The 25,623-nt window shown below is 41.0% G+C and overlaps 1 protein-coding gene across 2 annotated transcripts in view; it reads left to right on the top strand.

The window, feature by feature from the left end:
- slc41a2b (solute carrier family 41 member 2b) overlaps positions 1–17,783 on the top strand; it is a 36,489-nt gene extending 18,706 nt beyond the window's left edge. For both annotated transcript variants that reach the window (XM_044020778.1, XM_044020777.1), the window contains 3 exons: positions 10,124–10,255; positions 11,141–11,289; positions 16,479–17,783. In XM_044020778.1, the coding sequence (XP_043876713.1) occupies positions 10,124–10,255; positions 11,141–11,289; positions 16,479–16,664 (467 nt within the window). In that variant the 3' untranslated portion in view covers positions 16,665–17,783. The remainder of the gene's footprint in view (positions 1–10,123; positions 10,256–11,140; positions 11,290–16,478) is intronic.
- The last annotated feature ends 7,840 nt before the right edge of the window (positions 17,784–25,623 follow it).

The raw sequence follows: 25,623 nt of genomic DNA, 5'->3' as shown, positions 1-25,623 counted from the left end.
TCTGGAAACATGTTCAGGGAAGGTCCCGTAACGCACATATCTAGTTTTGTGTCAATCGGACAATGCAAGACTTTACTTCCTGTTTCGGGCGTTCCACTTCCTGTAGGGAGGTGACCTTTTACAGACATGCTCAGGACAGGTTGCTGGTGTCACATATAAGGTTTTGTGCAGATCGGACAATGTACTGCAAAGTTAGAGGGCACTTCCTGTTTAAAATGGCCGACTTCCTGTTCGGTCAACGGCGTCTCCGTAAACATGTTCAGGGAAGGTCCCGTAACTCACATATCTAGTTTCGTGTCAATCGGACAATGTAAGACTTTACTTCCTGTTTCGGGCGTTCCACTTCCTGTAGGGAGGTGACCTTTTACGGACATGTTGAGGAAGGGTCTGGGGTCCCACATACTAAGTTTCAAGTGGATACAACAATCCCTGTTGGAGCAGCATCAAAAACTATAAATGTAATTCTGTCTGCTGTCACCAGGGGGCGCTGTATTTGAAAATTAATATTTTCATATAGACGTGTTCAGGGCCGGACTGTCATCAATCCTTGCAAGTTTGGTTCAGATCGGACCAGGATTGGCAAAGTTGTAACAGTTTGTTTTTTTAGAATTTTCTACCACCACCAGGAGGCGCTGTTTTCAAAATGTACCGTTTCAGCAACACAGTCGTCTTCAGCAACTAACCATCATCAACTATAGCAAGTTTGGTTGGGATCAGACCTTCCGTCGCAAAGTTATAAGAGTTTCATTGTCTGTTGTGAAAAATTATTATTATCTCCAACTTTGGCGCCCCCTATCTCGTACGCCATACAATATTTTAAAAAGCTTTTGATAACTTTTGATGCTCAACTCGTCCACATTGATCTCACCAAGTTTGAAGGTGATCGCACAAAAGCTCTAGGAGGAGATAATTGAAATACAAGCTGTCATACTGTCTGCTGTCACCAGGGTGCGCTGTTTTCGAAATTGAATATTTTCATATAGACGTCTTTAGGGCCGGACTGTCATCAATCCTAGCAAGTTTGGTTCAGATCGGACCAGGATTCGCGAAGTTGTAGCAGTTTGATTTTTTGTCCCAAAAATCCGACTTTGCGTCGTTGCCATGGCAACACCGTTAAACGATTCGTCGTCATATTGATCACACATCATCTACCATGTGTTTTGACTGTTGTCACCAATTTTGAGTGCGGTACGATTATCTGTGTAAAAGTTATTCCCGAAATCGTAAAAAAACTTTTTTTTGGTGTATTTTCTTTCACCACAAGGAGGCGCTGTTTTCAAACTTCACCGTTTTTTCATAGACGTCTTCAGCCATGGCCCATCATCAATCATAGCAAGTTTGGTTCGGATCGGACCTTCCATCGCAAAGTTATAAGAGTTTTGTTTTTCTGATGCGAAACATCAGAATCATCACGAACTTTGCCGCCCCCTATCTCGCGCGCCATGTGACATTTGAAAACACTTTTGATACCGTGAGCTCTTCAACTGGTCCACAGGGACCTCACCAAGTTTGAAGGTGATCGCACGAAAACTCTAGGAGGAGTTAGTTCAAATACCATTGCTGCGAATTCGCCAAAATCGCCAAAAAATGGCCAATCAACCCAAGATGGCGGATTTCCTGTTGGGTTTGGATCATGGTCATAATGTAATTTTTTCTTCGTCCTGACCCACTACACATGTGTACCGAATTTCGTGCATGTGCGATATTTGTGTTGGTCATGGTGAATTTGGACAGGTGGCGCCGCACTTATTGGCCCCTCCCACATTCAATTTTCGACGCACATTCCCCGAACCTTTTTCAGACGTAAATTTACACCAGGATTGATGCGGTCACAAAAATTGGTGAGTTTTGGGGTATGGGAAAGGCCTCAAAAAGGCGATTCATTTGGGGGAATAATAAGAATAATAATAATAACTAGTACCGCGCGCGGTTCTGAACGGGTTCGAGCCGACCCGCGCGAGTCGCCGTGTGCCACGGCTCCCCGCGCGCCTCGCGCTCTCACCCGTTCATTCACCGCGCGCGGTACTAGTTATTTTCAGTACTAGTTATTTTCAGCGGCGTCCCCGCACATGCCGATCCAAATTTCGGGGGGGATCGGCAACGAATGGCAAAGTTATAAGGCACTTCCTGTTTAAAATGGCCGACTTCCTGTTCGGTCAAATGCGCGTCCGTAAACGTGTTCAGGGAAGTTCCCTTGTCTTACATATCAAGTTTTGTGCAGATCCGACAATCTTAGAGTTTACTTCCTGTTTCGGGCATTCCACTTACTGTTGGGAGGTCATCTTTTGCAGACATGCTCAGGACAGGTCCCTGGTGTGACATATAAGGTTTCGTGCAAATTGGACAACGTACGGCAAAGTTAGCGGCCACTTCCTGTTTAAAATGGCCAACTTCCTGTTCGTCTCTGGAAACATGTTCAGGGAAGGTCCCGTAACTCACATATCTAGTTTTGTGTCAATCGGACAATGTAAGACTTTACTTCCTGTTTCGGGCGTTCCACTTCCTGTAGGGAGGTGACCTTTTTCAGACATGCTCAGGACAGGTCCCTGGTGTCACATATAAGGTTTTGTGCAGATCGGACAATGTACTGCAAAGTTAGAGGGCACTTCCTGTTTAAAATGGCCGACTTCCTGTTCGGTCAACGGCGTCTCCGTAAACATGTTCAGGGAAGGTCCCGTAACTCACATATAAGGTTTCGTGCAAATCGGACAACGTACAGCAAAGTTAGAGGGCACTTCCTGTTTAAAATGGCCGACTTCCTGTTCGTCTCCGGAAACATGTTCAGGGAAGGTCTTTTAACTCACATATCTAGTTTTGTGTCAATCGGACAATGTAAGACTTTACTTCCTGTTTTGGGCGTTCCACTTCCTGTAGGGAGGTGACCTTTTACGGACATGTTGAGGAAGGGTCTGGGGTCCCACATACTAAGTTTCAAGTGGATACAACAATCCCTGTTGGAGCAGCATCAAAAACTATAAATGTAATTCTGTCTGCTGTCACCAGGGGGCGCTGTATTTGAAAATTAATATTTTCATATAGACGTGTTCAGGGCAGGACTGTCATCAATCCTTGCAAGTTTGGTTCAGATCGGACCAGGATTGGCAAAGTTGTAAGAGTTTGTTTTTTTAGAATTTTCTACCACCACCAGGAGGCGCTGTTTTCAAAATGTACCGTTTCAGCAACACAGTCGTCTTCAGCAACTAACAATCATCAACTATAGCAAGTTTGGTTGGGATCAGACCTTCCGTCGCAAAGTTATAAGAGTTTCATTGTCTGTTGTGAAAAATTATTATTATCTCCAACTTTGGCGCCCCCTATCTGGTACGCCAGACAATATTTTAAAAAGCTTTTGATAACTTTTGATGCTCAACTCGTCCACATTGATCTCACCAAGTTTGAAGGTGATCGCACAAAAGCTCTAGGAGGAGATAATTGAAATACAAGCTGTCATACTGTCTGCTGTCACCAGGGGGCGCTGGTTTCGAAATTGAATATTTTCATATAGACGTCTTTAGGGCCGGACTATCATCAATCCTAGCAAGTTTGGTTCAGATCGGACCAGGATTTGCTAAGTTGTAGCAGTTTGATTTTTTGTCCCAAAAATCCGACTTTGCGTCGTTGCCATGGCAACACCGTTAAACGATTTGTCGTCATATTGATCACGCATCATCTACCATGTGTTTTGACTGTTGTCACTAATTTTGAGTGGGGTACGATTATCTGTGTAAAAGTTATTCCCGAAATCGTAAAAAAACTTTTTTTTTGTGTATTTTCTTTCACCACAAGGAGGCGCTGTTTTCAAACTTCACCGTTTTTTCATAGACGTCTTCAGCCATGGCCCATCATCAATCATAGCAAGTTTGGTTTGGATCGGACCTTCCATCGCAAAGTTATAAGAGGTTTGTTTTTCTGATGCTAAACATCAGAATCATCACGAACTTTGCCGCCCCCTATCTCGCGCGCCATGCGACATTTGAAAAAACTTTTGATACCGTGAGCTCCTCAACTGGTCCACAGGGACCTCACCAAGTTTGAAGGTGATCGCACGAAAACTCTAGGAGGAGTTAGTTCAAATACCATTGCTGCGAATTCGCCAAAATCGCCAAAAAATCGCCAATCAACCCAAGATGGCGGACTTCCTGTTGGGTTTGGATCATGGTCATAATGTAATTTTTTCTTCATCCTGACCCACTACACATGTGTACCGAATTTCGTGCATGTGCGATATTTGTGTTGGTCATGGTGAATTTGGACAGGTGGCGCCGCACTTATTGGCCCTCCCACATTCAATTTTCGACGCACATTCCCCGAACCTTTTTCAGACGTAAATTTACACCAGGATTGATGCGGTCACAAAAATCTGTGAGTTTTGGGGTATGGGAAAGGCCTCAAAAAGGCAATTCATTTGGGGGAATAATAAGAATAATAATAATGAAAATAACTAGTACCGCGCGCGGTTCTGAACGGGTTCGAGCCGACCCGCGCGAGTCGCCGTGTGCCACGGCTCCCCGCGCGCCTCGCGCTCTCACCCGTTCATTCACCGCGCGCGGTACTAGTTATTTTCAGTACTAGTTATTTTCAGCGGCGTCCCCGCACATGTCGATCCAAATTTCGGGGGGGATCGGCAACGTATGGCAAAGTTATAGGGCACTTCCTGTTTAAAATGGCCCACTTCCTGTTCGGTCAACGGCGCGTCCGTAAACGTGTTCAGGGAAGTTCCCTTGTCTTACATATCAAGTTTTGTGCAGATCGGACAATCTTAGAGTTTACTTCCTGTTTCGGGCATTCCACTTCCTGTTGGGAGGTCATATTTTGCAGACATGCTCAGGACAGGTCCCTGGTGTGGCATATAAGGTTTCGTGCAAATTGGACAACGTACGGCAAAGTTAGCGGGCACTTCCTGTTTAAAATGGCCAACTTCCTGTTCGTCTCTGGAAACATGTTCAGGGAAGGTCCCGTAACTCACATATCTAGTTTTGTGTCAATCGGACAATGTAAGACTTTACTTCCTGTTTCGGGCGTTCCACTTCCTGTAGGGAGGTGACCTTTTACAGACATGCTCAGGACAGGTCCCTGGTGTCACATATAAGGTTTTGTGCAGATCGGACAATGTACTGCAAAGTTAGAGGGCACTTCCTGTTTAAAATGGCCGACTTCCTGTTAGGTCAATGGCGTCTCCGTAAACATATTCAGGGAAGGTCCCCTAACTCACATATAAGGTTTCGTGCAAATCGGACAACGTACGGCAAAGTTAGAGGGCACTTCCTGTTTAAAATGGCCGACTTCCTGTTCGTCTCCGTAAACATGTTCAGGGAAGGTCCCGTAACTTACATATCTAGTTTCGTGTCAATCGGACAATGTAAGACTTTACTTCCTGTTTCGTGCGTTCCACTTCCTGTAGGGAGGTGACCTTTTACGGACATGTTGAGGAAGGGTCTGGGGTCCCACATACTAAGTTTCAAGTGGATACAACAATCCCTGTTGGAGCAGCATCAAAAACTATAAATGTAATTCTGTCTGCTGTCACCAGGGGGCGCTGTATTTGAAAATGAATATTTTCATATAGACGTGTTCAGGGCCGGACTATCATCAATCCCAGCATCTTTGGTTCAGATCGGACCAGGATTGGCAAAGTTGTTACAGTTTCTTTTTTTAGAATTTTCTACCACCACCAGGAGGCGCTGTTTTCAAAATGTACCGTTTCAGCAACACAGTCGTCTTCAGGAACTAACCATCATCAACTATAACAAGTTTGGTTGGGATCAGACCTTCCATCGCAAAGTTATAAGAGTTTCATTGTCTGTTGTGAAAAATTATTATTATCTCCAATTTTGGCGCCCCCTATCTCGTACGCCATACAATATTTTAAAAAGCTTTTGATAACTTTTGATGCTCAACTTGTCCACATGGATCTCACCAAGTTTGAAGGTGATCGCACAAAAGCTCTAGGAGGAGATAATTGAAATACAAGCTGTCATATTGTCTGCTGTCACCAGGGGGCGCTGTTTTCGAAATTGAATATTTTCATATAGACGTCTTAAGGGCCGGACTGTCATCAATCCTAGCAAGTTTGGTTCAGATCGGACCAGGATTCGCGAAGTTGTAGCAGTTTGATTTTTTGTCCCAAAAATCCGACTTTGCGTCGTTGCCATGGCAACACCGTTAAACGATTTGTCGTCATATTGATCACACATCATCTACCATGTGTTTTGACTGTTGTCACCAATTTTGAGTGCGGTACGATTATCTGTGTAAAAGTTATTCCCGAAATCGTAAAAAAACTTTTTTTTTGTGTATTTTCTTTCACCACAAGGAGGCGCTGTTTTCAAACTTCACCGTTTTTTCATAGACGTCTTCAGCCATGGCCCATCATCAATCATAGCAAGTTTGGTTCGGATCGGACCTTCCATCGCAAAGTTATAAGAGTTTTGTTTTTCTGATGCGAAACATCAGAATCATCACGAACTTTGCCGCCCCCTATCTCGCGCGCCATGTGACATTTGAAAAAACTTTTGATACCGTGAGCTCCTCAACTGGTCCACAGGGACCTCACCAAGTTTGAAGGTGATCGCACGAAAACTCTAGGAGGAGTTAGTTCAAATACCATTGCTGCGAATTCGCCAAAATCGCCAAAAAATGGCCAATCAACCCAAGATGGCGGATTTCCTGTTGGGTTTGGATCATGGTCATAATGTAATTTTTTCTTCATCCTGACCCACTACACATGTGTACCGAATTTCGTGCATGTGCGATATTTGTGTTGGTCATGGTGAATTTGGACAGGTGGCGCCGCACTTATTGGCCCCTCCCACATTCAATTTTCAACGCACATTCCCCGAACCTTTTTCAGACGTAAATTTACACCACGATTGATGCGGTCACAAAAATCTGTGAGTTTTGGGGTATGGGAAAGGCCTCAAAAAGGCGATTTACTTTAAGGAATAATAAGAATAATAATAATAATAATCCTTCCAGTTTCAAGAGGGTTCTTGCAACCTTGTTGCTCGAACCCTAATAATCCTTCCAGTTTCAAGAGGGTTCTTGCAACCTTGTTGCTCGAACCCTAATAATAATAATAATAATAATAATAATCCTTCCAGTTTCAATAGGGTTCTTGCAACCTTGTTGCTCGAACCCTAATTAAACTGGCAAAAAGCCTGATAGAAAATTATGATCTAATTTCTACTCAAGAAAATGGTGGTTCTCATTTTCCCTGGAATGCTGCCCCACAGTAAAATTAAACTAATTAAAATGACATCTATTGCCTTTAGCAGTTGTGCAGAGAGGAGGAAGAGACAGAAGCACAGTAGTAGATATGTCCTGTAATCTCACGGTGAAAGATGAAAGATGTGCCTCTTTTATGCACAGGAGGGGGCTGCGGTCCCTAATGAGTATGTGGTCCTTGGTGGGTGGATGCTCTGCCTCCACCGTCTACTGACTCACTTTCACAACAACAAATTCATTAGACTGCACAGGATAAAGAAATGCATCGACATTCATAAAGTGTTCGATTGATTGACACCAGTGCAGCGTATGTGGACTGTGAACCCTCTGTTATGTTGGTGCATCTACATTACTCCTTAAATAAGCATGAAATTACTGCGCCATTGACTTGAATCAGGTTTTTGTTGGTCAAGGGCACAGTGGCTTTCTGCTGCCTCAAGATAACAATACACCAGCGTTGCACCTGACTAAACCTCATTTTAAGACATAACCACAGGCGCATCGATAAGCACAATTGCATTTGCTTCCTACATACACAACGATGGGTGCTGGTTGGAAACTAGCAATGACACTTGTGCTACAGTTGCACCGCTTGTGCTGGGTGTAAGATCGGGTCATATTTGTCTTGAGGTGTGTGGCTTCCAGCTGTGAAAGTATGTGAGAGTGAAATCTGATAAAGGTGTGCTCAGTCAACAGTCACTGAATAAACTAGGCTCATAAACAGAAACAGGTTACCTAATGAGACTGGTTGAGGCCACAGCCCATCTGTCTCCACTTCATAAAACTAGTCCTCCATTTCCTCCTGCTTCCATCTCCCACTAACAGGCTCAGCGACGGCTGCCAGGGTTCTGGCACCTCAACAACAAGAGATAAGCCTTTAATTATATGGCATTAATGAGAAACATTTAACAAGATGGAGTACGATTTGGACTTGTAAGTGGTTTCCCATTGGGACGCATCCTGCACACAGCATCTGTGGCGTCAAGTGTGTGTTATTCTGTCATGTTTTTTGTTAAGTTTGCAGTGTCCAACATTATAAATGTGCCAGCTCACAGTGAGATGCTCTTCTTATGTATTTCAGAGGATCATGTCCTATTAAAAACTACATCTGAACAAAGAGCAGAGCAGAATGACTGAGTGAGTGTGTGTGGATGTTTACAAAAAAGGTGTAGACCTTGATAAGCAAAGACAGGTTAAATAAAAAAATAGAGGGAGAAATCCTCATTTGACCACACTGACCTTCATAATTTACAACATTCAAGCTTTTTAATGACTTTTTTTGGCAGGGAAAGGTATCTATGGCTGCAGAAATTATATTAATATATAAGATCTTAAAAGGTGTTTTAGAATGGAGGAAGTGTCTGCCAATTTCATTAACTTCAGTATGACTCCTCAGAAATGAGATTGGCTGAATTGTCTGCATTGGGATTTAAATTTCATCCCTGCAGGTGTTATAGTCATAAATCTGAAGCTGTATACAGTATATGATCATAGCTATGTTTTTCCACCATATAGCACCCAGCTGAGTCTTTTAATATTTGTTTGTCATCTGGGCATATTTGCTTTTTCTCTTGCCTAATTTTATTTATAGAGACATTTCCTCTTTTAGAGGTTTCTCTTCCAAAAAGTAGATTTTTTTCACATTACACATTTTTCCACAAGACCTTCTGATCATCGAAAGCCCCCAATTTTCTAGGCTGTGGTCCATGTACCTCAGAACTCGGAACTTGGAGTGATGAGTTCACCTTGGGAACTCAGTTGAGAAGTCGGTAATTCAAAACATATGTCGGGCTTGCTATTGTAAATAAACAGCCCCACCTGTACTATTTTTATGACTGATTTTCTGTGAAACAAATATGACAGAAGTGTTATTAATCATTGGCTGCCATTGACTGCTATAGACGTCAATTCGGCCACTGCTCTGAAAATGGCTGGCAGTCAATGAGTTAATGGTACACATAGCAGTGTTTGTATGTTGGCAGCCGTCTTTGAATCCCATGTCAGGCTTTGTTTGTTTGGGCGTACTGAGACGGAAAAAAAATCCTTTTAATGCAGTGAGTGCATTACAAGTCATGTAGGGATGGGAATCAGTATCAGTCCGTACCGGTACCGGTACCGGTCCGATACTGGTCAAAATCACTGGATCGTATATCGTAAAGATAAAAATCCAATACAATCCAAAAATCCTATGTGTCTCATGCTTCACTATGCACTGTGACTGTAACAAATGTAAACACAAATCAGCAAAAGTATTTTAGCTGAGTCATGTATTGTCTGTTTACTTTTTTGATAACTACGTTTGAAGTGTGTTTGAAATGACTCAGCATAAATGTGTTTCATAGCTTCAAAGCTTCATAGTTTATAAATAGTCTAAAATGACTGTATTAGGCTAATATCGGTATCGGTAGATACTCAAACATGAACAAACATGAACCAATCAGCATAAAATAGTTACACAAGATGCAGCAAAGTTTGTTTTATCAGCAAAGTTGCTAAGCAATTTGTGGTTTCTTCAAATTTAAATGATTTATTAACAATATGACTGTAACAATAACCAGTCAGTCACAGATGTGACTTCAAATTATACTATACTCTGGTATAAGTGTTTTTTCGTGGTGAAACATTCGGCATTTTGTTCCAGTATTTGTTTAAGTTGTTTCCACATTAAGGTAGCTAAAAAGTTTTGGTACATTTCTTTAATATATGTATAAAACAAATGGATTACTTTGGGAATATTAGAAATGTCTTTGCCAGAGATGATATTTGGTATGATATGATTAATCAATTATTAACATAATTGCTGTGATAATAATTGGTATATTTATTTCTATGTCACATTGACTTGTTTAATATTAAATGTTTTGCTCCATTGAACTATGAACATGTCTTTCATGTCCAGGTATTGGAGGAAACCTGGTGGCTATTCAGTCTAGCAGAATCTCCACTCATCTACATTTCCACTGTGCTCCTGGGGAGGTTCCTGATGAGGCCAAGGGCTGCTACTACCCCTGCCGCACATTCTTTGGTACAGGTAAGCATATCCAGGACTCCCTTGAAAAAGAGGTTTTTAATCTCAATGGGACTTTCCTGGTAAAATAAAGGTTAAATAAAATCTAATTTAATACTCCCCATTAAATAAAATCATCAATCTCTGCCTGAGCCAAACCTGGACCAACCCGACCCATTGGCTTAGAGTTACCGCCACCTTCCTCAGGCCCTGATGAGCCTGACTCGTGATCATGTTGGCCAATTACCTAGTTGTTGGTTTTTTAGGAGAAGGCATGGAGGAAAAGGGGGGACAAAAATATTTGCCTGTGTGCAACAGATCACCTCCGTCTCCTCTGTCCATTTCCTTGGGTCATGTTTCAATTAAAATGTTTCATTTGTTTTTGATTCAGTACATATAGCTGCTAATTTGAGGATCTATTCTGCTGTTGTGTGTGTAAGAAAAGTTCTGTCCAAGTGCAAGATTAGGAAGCTTTTATATTTGGAATTTCTTTAACATTTATCAAAGCTAAAGGTGCAGTATCCTGGGTATGACCTGAAAAAGTTACGTGAGTTCTGTGCTGTGAGGGCACGGGATCTAGAATGTTAGAAATAGGTTTGGATATCATGTTGTTCTCATTATAATCAAGCTTTAGGTTTTTAGCTCTTTTCTAAGGGAACTGCATCTCTTTCTGTGTCTTAGTAGTCTGTTCCTGTCTCCTCCTGCTCTGTAAGGTGTAAATTATTTCCTTGTCTAGAATTAAAACCAAACAAAGCAGCAGGGAGTTTTTGAATCCTGGGGACTGTAGCTGGCATATCTGCCTACACTTGACTGTTGAATCATTGTATGAAGAACACACCTACAGCTTTAGACATCGGGTGAGTTTCCTCCGGATTAACCTGCCTTCCATTCCTTTTGTTTTTTCCCCAGGAGCCAATCACAGGTCTGCTCAGGTGCTCTTCCTCCTGGTGATTCCGGGTCACCTCATCTTCCTCTACACCATCCACCTGATGAAGAGTGGACACACGACCCTGACAGTCATCTTTATGTCCGTATACCTGGCTGCTGCTATGCTGCAGGTGAGCACAATAATGAGCTTGATAGCAGTGAAAAGTAGTGTTTTTTTGTAATTCATTTTGACCTTGAACTTAAACTTCGACCTATCAGCTCCCAGTTTCCCCCAGAAAACCTGCTAAGCCTGGTGGTAGGGCCATCAGGAAATTTGAAATTATGACTATTATGTATTATTGTAAGACATGTATTAACAATACTTAAACACTAACTACAGAGTCTTACAAAAAGGCACCCTCTTGAAATACTGTTTTAACAAACACAAGAAAAATCAATTATTTTCACTGAAGTTATATTCTAATTAGGGCCCTCTTGTCAATCTAAACAAAAAAGAGAGAGTAATATAACACTTACCATGTTTAGTGTTTTGAAAACTTTGTCAACACCAAAAAATATGCATTTAAATACTTTACCTGCAGTTTGGAGAAGTAGTCACAGCCAAGTAATTTGGCAAGATCAAGCAAGGCTCCATAATTTGCTTGGTAGGCAATTTCATGTTTTAGCAACCAGTAAAGGCGTTTAAACTCACCAAATATTGCTGTGTGCTCAGTGATAATCACTGGCTCAAAGGCTTTAGTGATTGACAAGCCTAGAACATGAAAAACGAGAAAGATATTGGATATTTAATTTGAATCAATGTATCAAATATTTTTACATTAATTTATTATTTTTAATTTTTTTTTAATTTTACATTTGCTTGCTGCCATCTCAATGCTAGTGTGATGGTGTCGAGAGCCAATATGTACGTTTAGCACATCTTGCCTATAAGTCATACAAGGAGCTTCATTGAGGACTCTGGATGCGACACACCCAGCAAAACATACCTCCGCTAGTTCAGTGTTTACCACCGCAGCTCGTGGAAGGCTGCTCTGACGATATGCTAACATCCGCGCTAGCTCAGCAAGTGACCGAGCGGGCTCATCGTCTCCTCCAGTGTTCCTCCGACTCCGAAAAAGAACGTCCAACGTTTTTTGACCCTTTCTCTGTGACATGTCGCATTATTTGATGAAGTTGTTAGTGTGTAGACAGATAGAGACAGGCAGTGGTTTTGGTGGGTTCAGGTGACGAAAAATACACATGACTTCACACCCCCTATGTTCACATATTGACCATAAGATGTCACTATGGCGCTTGGTGATACGGTTTATCGCCGTTTCTGGTGTATAAAAAAATCTATTTAAAATAAATAAGTAAATAAGGCAAGTAAGGCCTGGTGGCCTGGCGGCCCGCCAGGCTTATAGTGCACTGGGGGACACCCTGAGCTCCAAAAGATAATAATCTCAAGATACCCACATGTTTGGTGACAATAAATTTATGCATTTGGTAATATTTGCTACTGAGGTTTTGGAGAACAGAGAAGACGGCCCTGGAGAATTTTTGTCAGTTCTAGCACAGTTTGGCTCCATAAGGGATTGTACCTGGTACCTGCTCTGGCAAGGTTCCAAAGCAAGCTGAGCCGTCATGAGTGCGATGTCCGACAAAAGAGTCACATCGAAAAATGCCAAACTGTAGACTTAAAAATCTCAAAAACGTGCAATAATCTCCAACATTTAGCAAAAATTTTTCGAAAATCTCAAGATTTATACAGGAAGTACTGAACAATTTAGTAAATTGAAATTAAAAAGTGTTTTTAATTAACTGATTCTAATGATGAAACAAGCTGTTTTACTCGTCACTAGTTTGAGTGTTTGCGTTGCGTATAAACCAACGCCACGGCAGTTTCATGCAGCCGTGCTACGACAACCCCACCGGAGAGGTACTATAGTAATGGAGAACGGTGTGCCTGATATCAAATCGAGTAGAGCTGAGTAGCACTCAAACTGTATGAAGGAAAACCACCATTATTTGACAATACTTGGCCAAGGAGAACAGAGGCAACATCAGGACAGGCATGTACATAGTCTGACACTACTTCCAATTCTGAAGATCAAGATGACACACATACTCATCTGTCTAATGACCTTTAAAGCTGAAGTTAAAGACTGTCCAAGGGTTATGAATTGTCTTCTCCCAGAACTACTTTTGCATGTTGCGTGCATGCGTGCGTGTGCGCGTGTGCGTGCGTGCGTGCGTGCATGTGTGTGTGTACGTTGTGTTTTAAAATATTTGTTGATTCTGTCACCATGCATTGAAACACGCTCAGTCGCCGGTGACTGTGTGTCTAATGTGAAAACCTTGACTAATACCAGGTGGAAGCAGACAGCTTGACAAATCAGAACTCTGTTTGTCTGTGGGGAAAGAAACAAACAGATGTCTTGTGTACTGCAAATTATGTGCATTGTAGTTGACAGTATTGAGGCAGGTGATGGCATTAAACCAGCATTTGCAGCAACAGAGAGGAAGTCCAACTGTGCTGCCCTGTCATCATGAATAACAGACAAAGCTATGACACCTTTACACATGAATAGTTGGGCTTGACAGTTGTTGTTTTTTAACCTTTTCCACACTTTGATCACATCAATTTCCCAAATAATAAAAAAAAGATTGTCGGAAGTTACATTTTATTTGGTCATAGTTATAGGTTGGCCAATATGTTTTTTGTTTTTTTTTACAGCCATTTTTCAGAAATCAACAGCTAATAATTGATGTTGGTGATTGTTGTGTCTATGAATGCTGATATCTGAATTGGAGGTGTATCAAAAGTGCTTGGGCCCATAACCAATAGATACATATGATACCCTGATACAGAGGTCATTTTGTTTATTTTTTCACAAAATTAACATATTTTCCATACTCGTAGCAAATATGGAAAGAATTTTTATTCATTGTGCAAAATAAATAAATGTAAAAAATAATAGTCGTGGAGGGCACTAGCATAGAAGTCAAGGAGGTAGCTGCCTATTTAGCTTGGCGTGGTCACCAATATCAGATAATACATTCTCCCATATTATATATATTTTGCAGATTTTCTTTTTTTTTCTCTTCCATCTGATAAAATATAACCATTTAATAATCACAAATATTACAAAAACTGCAGTGCAATAAAAAAAAAATGTATAAACTAAATATTTGCTTCATCAACAAAAAACGCACTAAGACTGAATCTTTTTGATTCTTGGTCAAATGAGACATTTGAGAACATCATCACTTTGAGGTATGAAAAACTTGAATGCCATTTTCTGGACCACACAACAACTTGATGAATTGAGAAAATAATCCACAGATTACTGGATTGTGAAAATAGTCATTTGTTGCAGCTAGGACTGAACAATTAATCAAAATTTTCAAATCGCAGGAGACGCAATATTTGTTCAAGCCAAAATGTGTGTCAAAATATCGTTTTAGATTAATTTTTATTACACATCTTATTCCACAGACTGAAGAGAACATCTTTGTTTCCCACAGAGCGGCACAAATATCACACATTAATCCTTTTAAATGTGTTTTTTTGAATGAAAATGAGAATAATGATGTAAAAATGACCATTCAACGTTAGCGTTTCCTGCCAAAATAATCGCAATTAGATATTTATTCAAAATCGTTCAGCCCTAGTCGCAGCCCTACTTATCAACATTTATCAGGATTCTGATAACAAAAATGCATAATATGTAATAATTAGCCAATCACTAAATACTAATCAGCCAATGCCCAATAATCAATTCCTCCCACTTCTCCTAGATATTATCATCCCAGCTTTAATTCTTAGCATTTCAATATCTTTTAACTGCAGCAGTTTTTTTTTTATGTTTGCAATCCAGACACTGGACAGCTCATTTCCCCCTTAAATTAAAGACTTGTCCTTATCATTTAATAGACTTTTCTCTTTTTTCCCCCCGCTTCTTTCCTGAGTGGAAACTTGAATTATGAATCACACGATCTCATCTCCTCTGACAGTCGGTTGCTCTCTGTGAATTATTCCTCCGCTGTTTCCACTAAATGGCCAGTGATAGTGCCGTTCTGTGTGGCATTGTGAAACAAGCACCTGTCACAATACAAGCCTTTTAATTGCTTTTTTTGAGGCTTTTTGTTGTCGTAATTATAGGTTATAAATTACACTCAGTCTACCTTGTCTTAACGTCTTTTATCACCATTAAGAACAAATGTAGAATAAACTTCTTTTTGAAATGAATGAACACTCAGACCCACCTCTACAAGATACAGTAATTAGTGAAATTAGTGAAACCATAATTGTTACCCTTATAGTTGTCATTTTGAAGAAAACATGACTGCTGCCTTGTTAGCAGCTCAGTGAGGCTGTACTGAGGCATTCTGCTGCTCTTAGCTAACATATAAATATGAAGCTGGTGTAATGTTCATCACTGGGCGTCATGGTGATGCAGTGGAAAGCACAGTCTCCTCACAGTAAGAGGGTTCTTGGTTTGAATCCTGAGTTGACATGTTGTGTGGAGGGTTTTCTCTGGGTACTCCAGCTTCCTCCCGTCTGCCAAACCACTTCAGGAGGTGGTCGGGGACGCATTATGACCAGATTGAACAGTAGTGCGTTTCTTACTACCTCCCCAAGTGTTTTGACTGATCTGATAACAATCTGTCCTCGGGTGTATTTACACCTGTACGTACAAGTGGGCAGGTACCATCCAATCACAGGAAACTGTAGGCGTGTTTGTGACCTTATTCAGTGGTGGAAAATTCAGGATTTAAGCATTTAATTAGCGTACTGGAACCAGGACACAAGTTACTACAAAGGTGTTGCCTTCCATGTATGATAATGTCAAGGAAGAATTAATTGGAGGTCTGAGTAGATTTAGTGGCCTTAACAACCGATTGCTGGACCATCAGAGCAACACAGCTACATAACTCTTTATGACTTCTGTTCTTTTTACAGTTAAGTTTCCAATTGACTGGTTATTGTTACATTCATATTGTTAACATGAATGTAACAATACTATTGTTAATAAAGTATTTAAATTAGGCCTTAGTATGGTACATTGCAAACAAATGATCAACATTATATCACTCATGACACCATGTAGACAATCACAATTAGTTTTTCTTCTGATGTCATATTTATAAATTCAAATGATTTTTTTGGCTTTGGGGTGACAGTAGCTCAGTTGTAGAGCAAGTTGTCTTTCAACTCAAAGGTTGTGGGGTCAATTCCTGGCTCCCCTAGTCTACATGTCGATGTTAGACACTTAACCGCATGTTGCTCCTGACTACAGCTTGTGAATGGGAATAGAAAATGTGCTGTATAAACACAGACCATTTCCAATCCCTAATGCTTTTCTCTTTCTTTCAGGTGTTGTTGTTGTTGTGTATTGCAGACTGGATGGTGCACTCAATGTGGCGGAGCGGCAAAGACCCAGACAGTTTTTCCATCCCTTACCTGACGGCTCTGGGAGACCTGCTGGGCACCGCCTTCCTGGCTCTCAGCTTCCACTTCCTGTGGCTCATAGGAGACCGGGACAGTGATGTGGGTGACTGAGGGTAACGACAGCACGACTGTAACTCTTCTGCCCGCCAGCTGACATCTTAAGCCTTACGGGAAATCGGTTGCTTTGTCACTGGCCGGCACATTCCTGCAATGCGCTTCACGAAATACTGAATGAACTTCAACCACATGATGGCTCTGAAACTATTTCCTGCTCCCGGCTATTTTTTTAAGACATTATATTTCATAAATCTGGACTGTAGCAATGTTTATCTTATTTGCAACAAAGCACACGTATATTGCTGCTTTTGAAAAAGGCGATCAGGAAATTACCAGGCCACAATGCTAAAGAAACCTGGATGAGTATAAACTGGAGGTCTTCTCCTGGAAAAAAAAAATTGATTGGCTGGATTATATTTTGCAGATTTACCACCATCTGTGTCAAAGCATTTGTTTTTTGTCAGCGCATGGACACGGATAGAGGCAAATGGGGTGTAGGCTAAGAGAGGGGAAACCTGTTGTTATTATAATTATTATATATCAGATCACCTTCTGGACACTGTGGTGTTTACCAGTTTTGCCCATTTCTAATCTGCCTCATGTGTCATTTTGGTTCTCGGGACTATAGAGTAAGTCCAGTGTTTACAGTCCAGCACTGTCACTGTGTTTACTGTGTGTCTGAAGTAAGAACTCGCTAAAGTCATTGAAGTTTGTGATGTTTGCATTGGAAGAGGCGCACAATTAAATCAATAATACATTTGTAATGGAAAGGGTAATTTAAAGTGTCTTTGCAGCCTGACAGCCAACACTAAAAAAACACATCAAAGCATAGTCAAGTGTTGAGAATTTGCCAAAAACCGTCCCCCAAACAGACATCGTCCAATTGTAGAAAAGCAGGTATTCAGCAATGACATTTCTTCACAGCTCGCCTTGGATTTGACCCCAATGGAGGCACCAGTAAGGCTGTATTTAGAGTGAGCTTTAGCCTCAGTCTTGTACAGTATGTATGTAGCCATGACAGCTGGAGCTAAGGACGTCGGGGCCAGTGACCATGATTTGCTGTAGATCAATCATCATGTGCATTGTTAAATGACAGCTACACACTGCTCCATCATTCTTGTTTTCACATGCTGTCCACATATGTGTAGTGTTTACATACATATGTATGAGCTTCTTTGAGCTAAGTTTCTTAAAGTAAATTTGTTAGTGAAAACATGGCCGTCTCCATGGACACGATTTAAATTATATATACACTATACATATATATATATGTATATATATATATATATATATATATATATATATATATATATATATATATATATATATATATATATATATATATATATATATATATATATATATATACATATACATATATATATATATACATATATATATATATATATCAAAGGTGTGTCCAAAAGTTTGGACACACCTTTCCATTTACTTGAATGAAGAGGTGTGTCCAAACTTTTGACTGGTATATATAAATATAGTGTATATATTAGCCCCTTAACAAAAGACTTGCCTAATAAGAAATCATCTTAAGTCTATGGTATCTTAAGAATTTCCTGATTCACCTTCCAATATTTTTCCATCAGGAAATTGAAGATTGGGTCACCTTGTGGACTGATCACTCTCCCATTCCAGATTCCATAGAGAAAACCAGCAATTTTACATCACAGCATACAGGAATTGTTGATCTAGTAATGGCTGTATCAGTGAGTTCAAATTTGTTTTGTGACTTTAGTGTTTAGAAATCATTCATTAAGATTTGCCCTAATGACACAAACTTAACAGTGGACCAGCAGCTCTTGTGTCCCCCTGAGCTAAAAACACTGATTTTCTCTTAGTTTTATGTTGAATTGTAAGATAAAGTGGCAAAGATTATGATAATTTAGACCTAAGCAGGCTTAGATGTTATTAGGTTATTTCTGTTAAAAGGGTCAAGATCTAAAATTGTATTCTTGTGTCCCTGTTGGCAGCCATGTTTGTTGGTTCCAGGTGCAGGGCCAGTTAGTGCAGACTAAGTTTCACCTCAAAAGTATCTTAATTATCAGCTTTTTGAAGTCAGTCTCATATCAAACTAATATTGTGCACATAATACCTTTTCTGGATGTTTAAAAAGGTTAGAGAAGTTTGATATAGACGTGAGAGCCCGATTGCCCAGACAGTCCCTGCAACTCTTGGAGAAATGGTGCGGTTAATCCTCTGGTTTAAAAAAAATCCACCCACCTTCAATCTGTTATAATTGAGCAGCTTATCATGAGCGTGTGAATATGGCCGGTGGTGCTCTTTCTTTTCCCGATATGTGCCTCTTGAGATTCACCATTTAAGGTGAAGTACTTCTCTCTGTCATGCCATGAATGCAAGTTTCCTTCTAAGACATTATAACACAGTGCAATAACATGATGATCCTTTTGTACTCAAATTTAAGCTGTATGCCAGTGACTATTCTGTTTTTGAAGATTTTTTCACTGGCATGAAAGTACTTGTATATCACATTGTCTGATTGTCTTAAGTTTCTTCTCTCTCTCTTTTGTTTGCTTGGTGGCTCATTCAAGCCACCAAGCCTAAATAAATGTTCTTCACTTTGAAAGTGTCTCATTTCAGGTTATATTCTTGATCGTGCAGCTGGCGAGCAGTCATCCTCTGATCCACATGACAGCCATTGCACAAGTACAGCAGGTGAAACTTTAGTTCCCAGTTCTAATATGATGTACAGTATGTTCTCAGATGGTCTCCATGACAACACGATCAGACAACGCTCATCCATTTCATTAAACGTGTGCAGATGTCACACGTTATACCCCCCCACCCGAACATACAGCTGCTCATGTCTCCAAGGAGGAACATGAAAGTGTCTCTTATTACTTTTTACTACTTATATTTGTCAGTTTTCTGTAGCACTGCTCTGTGCTTCACTAACATGATGTTTACCCAGTCAAAATGGATGCTTTCTTCCTTATTTATTCCCCATAGAGATAGATAGATAGATAGATGGATAGATAGATAGATAGATAGATAGATAGATAGATAGATAGATAGACTTTCTTCCTCTTGACAGTTTCTCTATATCCATGTCAACACTGTGTTGACACAGCTATGTGTGTACACATTTAGTGTGACTAATCAGCTAGTAAACTCGAGTAATTAATTGGTATGATTGCATTTAATATAACATTGCCAGAATATTTAAACACACAAAAATGAAAGTTCAAAAGAAACACACAGTATATATAAGACTGAGGGGAAAAGAAAGTTTTTACTACACCTAAATTAATAACTAAAGTAAGCTAGTTGTCTTCATTTATCGATGAATTAATTTATCAACAATTCTGATAATCGTTGAATCCTTGGAAAGTGGTAGATAAAGGATGGATGGAAATTAGGAAACGTAACTTGGAATGATTATCCCTGAGAGGCCAAAAAACTTGGGGCATACTCTTCTGTTGCTGATACAATACTCAGTATCAGTATTGGTCCGATAGTGGTCAAAATCTCTGGATTTGATATCGGGGAGATAAAGTTGTAAAATACAAAACACAATACGATACAATTTAAAAATTATACAAATTCATTATACACAGACAAAAAAATGGAAATAAAAATCAGCAACAGCTTTTCATGTTTCAGGTTTTTCATGCTGTTTTTCATGCTGATCATTGAAAGGTCTGAAATGACTGAATGTGACTGATATCGGTATCGGTAGATACTCGAGTTTGCGATATTGACAAGAAAAAATTATATCACGCCATCCATAGCATGGACAAATAAGTTGCATACATGCATCTGTGTGCTATGTTCCTGTGGATCTTGGATCTACTCGGAGGACAAAACAAAGAATATGCGAACAGAACGGGGTATGACCCTACAAATCACAGAGTATATGAACAAAACATGCTTACACAGCAAAGAATACGACAACAAAACAGAGTATGATCTTACAAAACATCAAGAATAAGCCTACAAAACCAAGTATACGCGCATGAAACATAAAAGTATGAGCCTACAAGACAAATGTGCAAACAGAACAAAGAATGCACAAAACCTATGCCATATTGATGTAATTTGGTGAAATTCTCTTCACATTCTGATGGCTATAAATAAATAATGTTGTCTGGAAAAAAAAGCTCTTTTACAGAGAAGCACAAGCAGATAAAAGCATAGACATGTATCTCTGGTTGCATGGCTTCTCATGAAAACAATTTAAAACGTTAAACGTCAATACCAGTGTGTGTGTGTGTGTGTGTGTGTGTGTGTCAGACCGTGACTGTGGTCTAACTTCAGAGTTCTTGGTTGTAACTGATGGATTTCCAGTTCCTTTGTTTTAACGCTGCTCATTCTCACACTCTTCACAAAACTTTTTTTTTTACATTGTCAAATGGATTTTCTCACCTCTCATGTGATCAAGGCAGCACATGTCAATTATTCAAGCGTATAGATTTTCTCTATGGCTGAGAGAATCACTTGCACTCTTTTTTTTCTTCATCTAAAAACTCCTCATTATTAGATATCTGAACAACAGCTCACATCATGGTGCACTCTTTTTTTTTTATTATTATTAAGGAGAGAAGCTATGACTAATTTATTTCAGCAAGTGTGTGAGCATTCGTTGGGATTAGCAACACACTGCTCTCTGTGTGCCAAAGGCTTATTCTTAAAATATAATTTTTGGCTTAGGCCAAATTTACTAACCAACCCCTGCTTTATAGTATAAGACCTAATAAATATATGATTACATACAAAGTTGATGCGAAGATCTAAGTACGTTTGGGACAAAATTGGCACTAATTGATAATGGGATATGTGAATCGTGTGACAGAAAAATGCAAAACTCACATCATTTCTGAACATGCTGGTCATTTTTACTTGTTTATTTGTTTGAAAGTTAAAATCCATTTTAAAATTAATCCCCCATGCCTACACCTATGTAACCTTTATGTTTCCTAAATATAAAATCTGATATTTTTATTTTATTACTACAAAACACACATGGGTTCTAAGTCCATAGTGTGTCCATAGTGGTCCTTGAGTGCATAGATCAATGCCGTAGCATGTTGGCTTTTGATCATTTTTCCTGCTTAATGAAAAAGGCCGGCCCACTAAACCTATGAAACACTAAAGGCAGAGTTGGCTTTACTCATTTTTCATGATGATACTACACTTAGTACACAACAGTTAGTAAACACAGTTTAGCTTCTCTTTTTTTATATTTGTCTGTCTTTTATATGTTAAGTTTTATATGTGTTTATACTGATGTTTATTATCGCCAATCTTGACACTGCAGGATTTTTTTGTTTGTTTTTTAATTTGGATTGGATATTTAAATAATACACAGGGTTCCCACAGTCATTAAATTCCTGAGAGTGTTTTGAGATTAGAAAAACTGTTTTCCAGGTCTGGAAATGGTTTGGGATTAAGTGAATTTTTTTCAAAAATTTAATTCAGGGATGATCTGATATCACATATGAGCCTGTGTCCTTCCCCCCGGGCCAATCATGGCCCTCGGTGAGATTTTGTACGACTTGCAGGTTCAGTTTTATAATGTATTATTTATGGCCAGGGACTTTATGGGCGGGACTTGAAGAAAAAGAATCGGCTGTGGTCATGTGTCAACCGCATGAGCTCAGCTGGTAAGGAATTGGAACCCTGGTTTGAAACCCACCTCGCAGTCAGATTTTTCTTTTCTCTTTTCACTCCTGTTTAGTTTAGATGTGGTTATTCTGGCAGCGTGTGAATGGCTATGAAAGATGAGCGAGAGAAATTGTGCTTTAAATTGTACTGTAAAGCAGCTTTGAGTGGTCATCAAGACCACAAGTAACATTATCGCTACACAGCTTGCTATAGGGCTATCACATTCATCCACAAAACAGTGGATGAACTGTGAGGTGAAACAGCTGCTGAGGGACAGGGACTCTGCGTTCAGGTCTGGTAACAAGGAGCTGTACAGTTCATGTAGATCCAACCTGAGGAGGGGCATTAAGCGGGCGAAAGCAGCGTACGCCAGGAAAATCGAGGGGCACTTTGCAGAGGGGAACCCCCGATGTGTTTGGCAGGGCATCTGGGACCTTGTAAACATGAACAGCTCCAGTGCTCCCACCATCAGCCTTGCAGAGGAGCTGAATCAGTTTTTCGCAAGGTTCGAGGTCAGAGAGGAGGATGCCTCTACGCTGCTGCCCGCTGACAGCCTGGCCCTCACAGTAACAACGGAGGAGGTAAGGAAGGTGCTCCGGAGCGTGAACCCGTCTAAGGCTGCTGGTCCTGATGGCGTCCAGGGGAGGGTACTGAGGGGATGTGCAGACCAGCTAGCGGGGGTTTTTACCACCATTTTCAACCTCTCGCTGGCTGCTTGCACATTCCCCAGCTGCCTGAAAACCGCCACCATTGTACCCATCCCCAAGGGGCCGTCGGTCAGTGGCCTGAATGACTACAGACCTGTGGCTCTCACTTCAACTGTGATGAAGTGCTTTGAGAGACTGGTTCTGAGGCACATAAAACCCTGTTGCCTCCCGGCCTCGATCAGCACCAATTCGCGTACAGAGCCAACAGGTCCACAGGGGACGCCATCAACACAGCCCTCCACACAGTGTGTAAACACCTTGAACACTCTGGCAGTTATGCGAGGATGCTGTTTGTGGACTTCAGTTCTGCTTTCAACACACTTGTTCCGAGCAGACTGCTGTCCAAGCTGCACGGTCTGGGAATCGGCGAGCACACCTGCAGATGGATCAGAGACTTTCTCACTGATCGCCTGCAGTCAGTCAGGCGGGGGACCACCAGTCCTCAATCCTGTCTGTGAGCACCGGGGCTCCCCAGGGCTGTGTGCTCAGTCCAATGCTGTACACCCTGTACACCCGTGACTGCGCACCAATCCACAGCAGCAACGTCCTCGTGAAATTTGCGGATGACACCACTGTGGTGGGGCTGATTGAAAATGGTGACGAGACAGCCTACAGGGAGGAGGTCCAGAACCTCGCTACCTGGTGCTCCCTCAATAACCTGGCACTCAACTCCTCAAAAACAAAGGAGTTGGTGCTGGACTTCAGGAGAGGAAAGGAGGTTCTTGCTCCTCTTCTCATTGGGGGAGACCTGGTGGAGAGGGTCAGTGACTTCAGGTTTCTGGGAACGTACATTTCTCAGGACCTCACATGGGGGACTAACACCAAAGCCCTTGTGAAAAAGGCACAGCAGCGCCTGTACTTTTTGAGGTCACTGAGAAGGGTCAACGTGTCCCGGGACCTGCTGCTGTCCTTCTACAGGTGCTCTGTGGAGAGCATCCTCACCCACAACATCTTGGTGTGGTTCAGGAGCAGCTCTCAGGCTGACAAGAAGGCTCTGGAAAGAGTCAGAAAGTCAGCCCAGGGAACCATAGGAGTGCAGCTGTCCTCTCTGTCAGACATCTACGACACCAGGTGTCTGCGCAGAGCCACCAGCATCACCTGTGACAGCTCACACCCTGGGCACAACCTGTTTTCACTGTTGTCCTCAGGAAAGAGGTACAGGTCCATGCAATCCCGTACCTCTAGGTTTGAGAACACCTTTTATCCAAGTGCAATAAGAGTGCTTAACACTAAGTAACTCTTCCAATCTGTGCAATATTCTTACACTTCGTACCTGTGCAATATACACACCCCACATACATCCACTCTGCTGTACAATGTACTGTATCATATACTGCATATTCCCTTACTGGCTCCCACTGTAAATACTTGAATACTTATTATTTTTCTTACATATCCTTCTAATTTTGTCGAAGGTGTTGGTGCACTGTTTCGTTCTTTCTTCTTCTACTCTTATCTCTTCACTTGCACTACTAGAACTGTCCTTTAATCTCATTGTACACTGTATAATGACAATAAAGGTGATTCTGATTCTGATTCTGACATCGAAGTAAGAGCTCATTTTCAAGTGAGAGTGTCCTATAGTAACTATAAGGGCCAACCTTTGTTGAACCACTTCAATAGAGACATGGAAGTTTGGTAAAATATGTGTGGGAACCCTGAATACAAATAATGCTCAAAATTACCACTATGTTCAATCTGGTAGTTATAGAATTACAGTAGTTATTAATAACTAATTACATTCCCGTGCTGCAATTTCTTGTCTGTCAGTGTTAAGATTCTTTCAGTATCCGCACATTGTCCTCATCAGGACTGGACAGCTTTTTATGTGCACAAAGACTAAACTTCTAAGCGTTAGTGGCTTATCTGGTAAGATCGGAAAATTTGATTCAAGCTGTTGGTTATACTTTATTCTGCATGTTGCATTACCTTTAGGTGAAAAGGTTGTGTGTTCTCACAGTACTTGCACATACCAGGTGGGCTGGCACCACTGAAATAAGCCCCAACAGTGTATTTTTAACAAGCTGGAGTGCACTTCTGGCAGATAAATGGAGCTGTGAGGTTTTGGAGGTATGGTTCAGCAGCAGTGACCCAGACAGGAGCTACTTGTGAAATATAACTCCTCATCTTTCAGTCTTCCAGCCACCCTTATGTCTAGCTGTAAGCCTCCAGACATCCTCCAGGGCCTCTGGGAGGTCTGGCAGTATATGGTGGCTTACTTGTGAATCCCTCAGCAGCTCGCAAGGCTTTCAGGAAAACAAGAGATGCTTCACAACATAATTGGAAACAGATTTCTCACGGTCTTCGCAGTCAAGCCAGGGCATTTGGACATCACAAAAACGATGTTTAACTCCCAACCAAGTAGCAGTAATCAAATACCGATGTATGATGAGGATTTGACATGACATAATCACCTTTATACCAATGTGTTTTTTTTAGAGCGGTCTCAGCTCCAAAGCCGTATATCCTTTTTCAGACATGAGCAATTTTAGCAACACTTGTGGACATCAGTGCAGCTCTGAAATCAGCTTTAATGCCCACAATCACCTGGTCGCCCGCAGGAAGCCTAGAAGGTGCCCACAGTAGAACAGTTCTACTTGGTTCTTTGTCAGCAATGTCGAAAGTGATGTAGTGAAAGTGTGTGCGAACGAGCCACAGCCGGTGGA

This window comes from Solea senegalensis, linkage group LG3 (genome assembly GCF_019176455.1).
Source record: "Solea senegalensis isolate Sse05_10M linkage group LG3, IFAPA_SoseM_1, whole genome shotgun sequence".
Lineage (NCBI taxonomy): Eukaryota > Metazoa > Chordata > Actinopteri > Pleuronectiformes > Soleidae > Solea > Solea senegalensis.
The sequence above is the reverse complement of the archived record's forward strand: the minus strand, read 5'-3'. Positions and strand labels throughout refer to the sequence as shown.